Consider the following 8332-nt stretch of genomic DNA (forward strand, 5'->3'; position numbering starts at 1 on the left):
TGCAGTTAGGTCAGAAGAATACAGTTTTTCTATTGTATGTCCTAGAGGTAAAGTATGGGTCTCGCCACGTGAAATATGCTGGTTACGGACCCCTTATTCTGCACAGTTAATGAGATGCTGCTCACTGAAGTAGAAAAGCAACCCTGTACTGCGGTAAATGGCAGTTAACTACCACCTTTAAGGAATTCTGTTAGTCTTCAGTTGGAAAAGATTGCTGCAATCGGCTTGCAGTGAGTGTTAGCGAAAGGTATCCATTTTCGAAGCTTAAAACACACATTTTTAACAAATGCCTTTAATAGTTTCTCTACTAAATTCCAGTCGACATTTTAAAAGTTTTTAAAGCGGAGCAATTGCAGTTGGTACCATTTACAGTCTGTAGTGCAAATATTAGGGATCTGAATGCTTTGGAGAAAATGAGATTTACCATTAGCTGAGCCTTCCACGGTGCCCGTATCCTGGGGACTCGCCCGCCAGCACTTCCCTCATAACCTATATTTAAAAATAAAATGGAACCCTTTCTTGTGATACAGTCTCCCCTTCACAGAAGCAGAGTCTAAAGCCATGTCTTGTAAAACAAACTGGAGCTTAACTGAAATTAAGTGAGGACTGGATATACCTTAACACAAGGTAATTGAGAGTTACAGTCCCCGAGCTTCACCCTTTGAAATATTTTGGCTGTCTGGTGCACGGTAGCTTTAACAGCTGATTCAAGATGATCACGAAGATAGTCCTGCACACATTGCATTAACCTGGTTGCCATGCTGGGGACAGAAATTAACTTTTCTCCTCAATTTCTACCTAAGACTGATGAACACTAAACTTTAGGGTCAGAGGGTCCCAAGCTGCAGATGGCTGGAAGTTTGGTTTGTGTTCCTGGGCCACTATATATGGGCCACCACGTACCACTGCTGTATACTGTTTGTGTTCCTGGGCCACTATATGGGGCCACTCTATATGGGCCACCACGTACCACTGCTGTATACTGATCTCTTTGGGCAGGTTGCTGGGCTGGATGCACCTTTGACCTGACCCCCTGTGGTCATAATATTGTCATGCCATGTCATAAAAAGTGAAGAATTAAAAAAAAAAAAAAAAAACCACCAACAAAACCAGTAAGTAACTTACTTGTGATTTATTTTCAACAGCCTCCATTTGATGGAGAAGATGAAGATGAACTTTTCCAGTCCATAATGGAGCATAATGTTTCCTATCCAAAATCACTGTCCAAAGAAGCTGTCTCCATCTGCAAGGGGGTGAGATAGATGCTTCCTTAGCATTAAGTTCCTTTCTGGCAATCCTTGTGAATAACTGAATTTGTCTGGCTTTGATGTGGCACTGCAGTGCAACGGCACTGTCAGGCTGTGCTAAGCTATAATATTGTCGTGAAGTGCTCATCTCTTGGTGTCACTGATAAATATTCAGCTCTTCCCGCTGTGCCTGCTTGTTTTATGGTAAGAACAAATGTCAGAATCAGTAGCTGCCAAATCCAAAGCAGGATTTATAAACAGGCCGATGGCGTGAAACGCCTCCACCCACCTTGCCTCTCAGCCCTCGGCAGCGCAACCCCAGGTTTGCAGGGTTGAGGAGGTGTCTCAGCTTGGATGGGTACCAGATGCTCCAGCGAGTCCTCAGCCCTGTATGCCTAATGACAGCAGCACAGCAAAAGAATTAATAAGAATCATTTTTAAACATAGGCAAAGAAGAGCTTATGTGAAAATTTTTGGCGTATATGCAAGGCAACCGTGGGGAAATCCTGACCCAGTTGTAACCTGTGCGGCCTAAAATTTATCTCATATTCTAAGTTAATTTAATTTTTATTTTAAGGAAAAGAATAGATTTGACTTCAGGGGATTAGCTCAGGAAAAAAGAATTCATTTGACTTTCCCTTGACTCCACGTGATTCCCTAGAGTACTATCAGTCTGCGGCTTTTCCAAACCACCGTCTGTAAAGCCTTACTTTGATGTCTTTCTTACGCTGATAAAATATCACCGCACTTAGTGTCAGTTAATTTGCTATTTACTTTATGAAGTATTGTACATGAGCCGGATATTAATCCTTTTAAGGAAAAATCATCAAGAAAAAGAAAAGCTGTTTAGAACAACAAGGTAAAAGAAAAGACCGCTCCAATTTTGGAGTCTATCCCAGTGCAGACGTCCTGGCCAAAAAAAGCAAAACATGATTTATTTTGATAAAGTACATGCAGATTGATGCCTTGTCGTGAAAATCATATATTCAAGCACAGTTTGAACCTGATCTAATTACCGTGTTTTCAGCTCTCCTGCTTGCCGCTGTTCCGATAGGTGCTTATGCAGAGGAAGGTCAGAAAGCTAAAATTGCATTGCACCCCTAGGTTTAAGGTCAAGTCTCTGTGGTAATAACACGTTGATTGTCTGTATTAAGCTAACAAATTAATTCCAGATTTCAGTGAACGTTATACCTGAGCTAAGACATCGGTGTGAGACTGCTTCTGAACCGCGCAGTCAGCAGTAGCTCAGCAGTCCTGGGGCTGTGCGCCGCCGGGCAAGATGAGCGTGCCCGCTGTGCTCTTCAAATTGAATTGTCTGCGTGACATCTATTCCACTGAGTCAGAGTTTGCTGGGTTTGGTAAATGCAAGAACTTCGGAACAGAATTAAAATTGCTAGAGCCAGTATTCCCATTTTCTTCTACCACCTACTGTTAAAGCAAGGGGTCTAGGAAAGGTAACAACCATGGGAAAGCTGTTCAGCTTGAAGAAGGATGGGACTGCAAGCCCACTGCACAGCCGACTTCCCAAAGTCTGCTTGGAGTCGTTTTTATTTTAGGTTCAAAATTGGAATCTGATCAACTCAACATTTGGAGGGAGACTAAAGCAGTACAGCTGAGGTTTTAAAAAGACGTGTTGGGGTATCACTCCCAGCAGTACATTAATCACATATAATTTGTAAAAGATCTTTAAAAAGTCCCCACAATACTGGAACTGAGAGTCGAAGGCTACATTGCTCAATGCCTGATGTACATATCAATTGAAAAGATTTGGAGGAGCTTGTTAATTAGGGAGCGTATTACTGTTTCCAAGCATGCAAATGCTGGTGGGTTTGGGTTTCTTTTTTTCCCTGAGTCCGCTTAAGCTGTGCAGCTGGGTATAGTATTGACCAAGATGTCATTAAGGATGCAAGGGAGGAAAGGCAGATTAGATATTGTCAGCTGGGTGCCAAGAAATTGTAGGCTCTGTAATGAGATGTCTTGAACAAGCCCAGAAAAATGAAAGGGGGGGGGATACTTCATACAGCTTTAGTATATTGCAATTTATTAAGTTTAATTGGTTGTTGAGGTAGGGCAGAAGCTGTTTTGGAGATTTATAAGACTGAACTGAAAGACCGAAGGTGAAATTCGGGAGTGAGCTGTGAACTAATAGGATGGCAGCGTGCCCCGGGCACCGCCTGCCCACCCGCACCTCCAGCAGCCGCCGCTGCCGACTGGGAAACACTCCTCAAGTGCAACCCTCGATTTTGCTGCTGATGTTGCTGTCTCCAGTCATCAAACAAGAAAAAACTAATCCTCAAAAACCGAATTTCAGCTTTTCAAAACGATTTTATTAGCAACCTGCATATTCAGGAGAGGAGCAAGAGCATTGCAGTCTGGGGAAAGTCTGTCTCACTTTCATTCCAGTGTTAAATTTAATAATTTGGTATTTTCTTCCTAACAGCTAATGACTAAACATCCCGCAAAACGTCTTGGCTGCGGCCTTGAAGGTGAAAGAGACATCAGGGAACACGCTTTCTTCAGGAGGATTGACTGGGAAAAACTGGAAAGCAGAGAGATTCAGCCACCTTTCAAACCTAAAGTGGTGAGTGCGATGCCAAGTTCTTCCCTCGCTAAATGTGTCTGCAGTCAGGCTTTCCTGTGGGCTGAGATTAATGCTGCCTCGATGGGGCTGCAAATCTGGGACGCTTCTAAACTAAGGCAATTTGATTATGGCAGACCGGTCTGTAAGCCTGCTAATGTTTTGGCACCCTGTAGCACAACCCGGTGTGCTTTGTCCTTGCGAAAAAGTCTCTCGGTGGTTTGAGTTCTGACTGGACGGCCACGCGCTGCGTGAGAAGTTGAAAACAGGGAAAACTGGCATTTTCACATCAGCCACGTGAGGCCGGTAATAAATGCAGTTCCTGACTGTCTCCTCTGAACAACACCAGAAGTCAGTGATTAAAGGTGTCTGAATTACTGGGGGGGATTTCCTCCACGGTGGGCTACACAGCATGGGGGGTTCTCTCCCCATCCTAGAGTGACATCTGCTGAGTTTGCAAGAATAATCCCAGATGTATTTTTCACGTTTGTTACTGGTTTGCACGCATGGTTCTGCAGGAATATTTTAGAAATCCAAACAAGTGAAAGATGTCCTGACCGTGCGAACTGTTTGCCTAATAGAATTTGAAGAGTTGTATTTGTTGATACAGAATTTCTTTCAGCATGTACTGTGCTATATTGACAGGCAAAGAGACGTATTTGCACACAAGAACACAAGCTTTCAGGAACAGCCCTAAATTGTTCTGTTCTAACATTGAACCTGTCTTCTCTAACACTTTTTTTTGTTTCAACTGCGATGCGTAGCTGGCTGTAGCACTGCAGGTGTAGGATCATCGGGCTGTACACCGATTTATTTACCAATACAGACATGCTGGTGTGGTAGCGCACACTAATGAACCACTACCCGCTGGCAGAATATCGAATTGTCTAGGTTGGAAAAGACCTTTAAGATCATCAAGTCCAATATTCCTCAAGTCCATATATTCCTCTCTTTTTGCGTACAGATGACTTTTTCACATCACCAGGAGGGGAGTTGTGTGCCGAGAAGAGTGTTTTGTGCTAGTGGAAATACCCTTTACATGTGGTGTGGCTTTTGCACGTAGGGAAGGGTGTAAATAAGTAAAGAACACAGGTGGTGCTGCCAACCCTGCCCGGCCAGCCCCTGGAGCTGTCTGTCCAAAGGGGAGCTGCACCTCTTTAAAGCAGGTTTTATGGAAGATGCTCATGACAAGCTTTTTGAGTCAAATTTAAAGCTGATCGTAAAGCAAATCTACCTTCACATCTGTAAATTTTACTAGCTCAGGAGCTGGGTGCTTAGACTCTCCTTGAAGTTAAAAGTAATGAAGGTACTAAAAGCTTGGAGTATGGTCTGGTTCCATCGTAGCACGCTTCGTGGCAGATCCTGGCTCCTGTTTAGAGCAGCTGTGCTCCATCTCCGTGGCTATCGTGACCTGTTTTGTTTATACAGGCTGCTATTAAAATACACCAAGGAGTATTCACATGGAGCCGAACTTTCCCAGACAAAAATAATTTAAAAACCAAGTCTGATATTTACATACCCTATATATAACTCATTTATTGCGATTGCTGATTCTATTTATATGGATTCTAGAAAGCAAAAACACACGACCCTTAATCTGTTTGAAGCTATGGAGTATTTATAGGCTTTGTTTGGGGTGGGGGTTTTTTTCAGAAAGCCTTTCTAGGAGCATCTTCTCTAGGAAGCGTATTGCTGCAGGAATGATCCCGCTGCTATTGCACACAAGCACCATTCTCACTCCAACATGGAGCCGCAGATTTTGGGTCAGCAGTTGGTTGGTTTAAATAGTGTGTTCCCTTCCAGACTGACATTTCACAGGCTATAGGCACGGACTGATGATTTGGCAAGAAGGACATTTTGCTCATATTTGTAAGTTCAGGAGTTCCAGGAGCCCCATATTTTCAGTTCTGCTGTAATACTGCATCGACAGTCATCATAGCAATGCTATTCCTTAATGTGAAGACAAATACATAATTGAAAATGCAGATTTATTGATAAACGATTACATTTGCACCCAAAAAATACCCAAATTTCACGTGAGTTATTCCTCAGCCTCTACTAGTATAAGCAGTAGTGAGAGGCTTAATGACGTCAGGAACTTTGGTTTCAATCCACAGCTTTTTTTAATACCTTCCACTTCCTGAGGAAATAAAAAAAAAAAGAAGAAAAGAGAAAAGACAGAGCGTAATTTTGTGGAAGAATGATGCATATCTGTAGAACATCTTTTTAGTAAAAAGTCTTCCCTGTTATAAAAAGCCCTTTGTTGACTGTACTGCCTCTAAATAAATTCGAGGGGTACATAAACATCTTCATTTGGGGGTACATCAACTTTCATTCCAATGATGAAGAGTTTTCCCCTTGTCAAAGTTCAGCTCTGTCCATTCTTGTTCTCCAGAGATTCTGTACCAAAATGCATTGGCTTCAGTGGGCACCAGGGTATTCGGTGAGTGCAGAACCCCGGGTGAAAAAAGCAGACTACCATTAGCCTTTAACCCGTTGATGTGTTCCTGTGCTTGTGTTCTTCCAAGACTGAACAAGTGTCCTTCTGTGAGCACTGCGGTCCTGTACCTGAGCATGCGTTTTTCATCTGAAATATAAACCAGCTTGTGCCCCAGGCAGCAAAAGTTCTTTGCAGCTCAGATCAGATGGCGTGTCCCAATCCAAGACATGCCAGGTGCTTTGCAAGAAGGCTGGAAACTGTGACTGAGCTCTTTTCAAGATAGCCAAACACCTCACCCTCGAATTCCCTTAATGGGCCCCTCTTCAGTTGGCTTCTCCTATGAGTGTGCAGCTTTATTCATGTTACATTAGTTCAGAAAAATCAATGTTTAGTATTGATCTCTTGTATGAGCCATATTCTACCCTTTCCAAGTTATCCTCTAAGTCTGAAGATAATAGCGTAATATTATCCTCTAAATCCACGTGTAGCTATTGTAGGGAGGGATAGAGCAGAAAGGGTCAGGGACGATGGGGAGGAACATTCAGCGCCTTTATCGTACAACCACGCTTTGTTCGAAGACCTATTACAGTAGGTGATTTTGAGATGAGTGGATCTACCAGTTTCCTTTAGATCTCGCCACAATATTCAATTTTCCTCAAATAAGCATTTTTCCTTGCACCCAAGCTAATTTTGTTCCAGCCTTCATCCTTTTTAACTTGCCTCTAATCATACTTCCCTGCTTTTCAAGTGTTTTCTGCATTACTCAAAACTATCCTTTTCGCAAACCCGATTTCTTTTGTTTTCTGCTCTGAATGAGTTGTGTTCGGCGTGTAGCTATATATAACCCCCCTTCTCGGCTGGGCTTCGCGAGATGACGCGTCTCGTCTCAGACAAAAAAAAGGAGGAAACCTGTGATAGCACCTTTTGTAACGGGGACCCGTTCCTAGGAGGCGCTCCCTGCCCCGGCCCCCCCCCCGCAGTCCCCAACACTGAAGCTCTGCTGTCGTTTATGAATTTACGAGGGTTTATAGGCTGTACGATGAAGAATCGAAGGATATAAATTAATTACATTAAGCTTTCTGCAGATCATGAAGGAAACAGACACTAACACAATTTAATTTTGCATCATAAAGGTTTTGAGAAGAATGAAATGACTTGACAGAGAACCCATCTCTTGCCAATACATGTCCATAAAAATATTTTCTTTTTCCTTTTTTATCCCAGTAATCCTGAATATTTAAACCTCTCTACCTTGCCACCTCATGCTGATGGATGGGAACTTTTCTGACTCTTGTTTTTTATCAGAATTCATCTGTTACAACTTCGCGGTTTGCCTGGGATTTTTTGTTAAAATATCTGAAAAGAAAATTTTCTCTTAACTACTCATAAGAAATGAGGGAAAGTCTTGCATGTATCCTGAAAAATCTGCAAAAAGCTCCAATGTATTCCTGATTTTTTCAGCCTTTTTTCTGTTTGTTTTTTTCTTGCAGTGTGGCAAAGGTGCTGAAAACTTCGATAAATTCTTTACACGAGGACAGCCGGTGTTAACACCTCCGGATCAGCTGGTCATTGCTAACATAGACCAAACAGATTTTGAAGGGTTCTCTTATGTCAACCCCCAGTTCGTACACCCCCTTCTACAAAATGTAGCATGAAATGGCAGAACAGGAACAAATCCCGCAGTGGAGAACGGTCCTTAACCCTACAATTTTTAGGCTTTTGCCTTGTTGATTCCATTTGGCCCTGGAAATTGTAGGGTTAGAAAGCGTAGATGGGGAGAAGGCCACGTTCAGGGTTTTGGCTTCGCAACAGCAATGTTGTCCTAATGGGAGATAAATTAGTATACGGTGCCCACTTGTAGAAGTCACCACTGACTCGTCTAAACTTACCCATTTTTTGGTACGTTTTGTAACTTCCCACTGCCCTTTTGCTCCCTTTTCCACTCTGACGTGTTAGAAATAATCTGACGCATGGTCTGAAAAAAAAAAAAAAACCAAAAACCCAACCTCAAATATTTAGTCCTTTGATGCGGATGCTGGGAGATAGGAGCGCTCAGCCCGAGGGACC

The 8332-nt window shown here is 42.7% G+C and overlaps 1 protein-coding gene across 1 annotated transcript in view; it reads left to right on the plus strand.

Annotated features, from left to right (window-relative positions):
• PRKCA (protein kinase C alpha) overlaps positions 1-8298 on the plus strand; it is a 155595-nt gene extending 147297 nt beyond the window's left edge. Inside the window, exons 14-16 of the mRNA XM_035897710.1 lie at positions 1146-1253; positions 3688-3828; positions 7756-8298. Of these exons, the coding sequence (XP_035753603.1) occupies positions 1146-1253; positions 3688-3828; positions 7756-7920 (414 nt within the window). The 3' untranslated portion in view covers positions 7921-8298. The remainder of the gene's footprint in view (positions 1-1145; positions 1254-3687; positions 3829-7755) is intronic.
• Positions 8299-8332: the final 34 nt, after the last annotated feature.

Source organism: Egretta garzetta, unplaced genomic scaffold, assembly GCF_000687185.1.
Source record: "Egretta garzetta isolate BGI_Z169 unplaced genomic scaffold, ASM68718v1 scaffold787, whole genome shotgun sequence".
NCBI classification, from domain to species: Eukaryota; Metazoa; Chordata; class Aves; order Pelecaniformes; family Ardeidae; genus Egretta; species Egretta garzetta.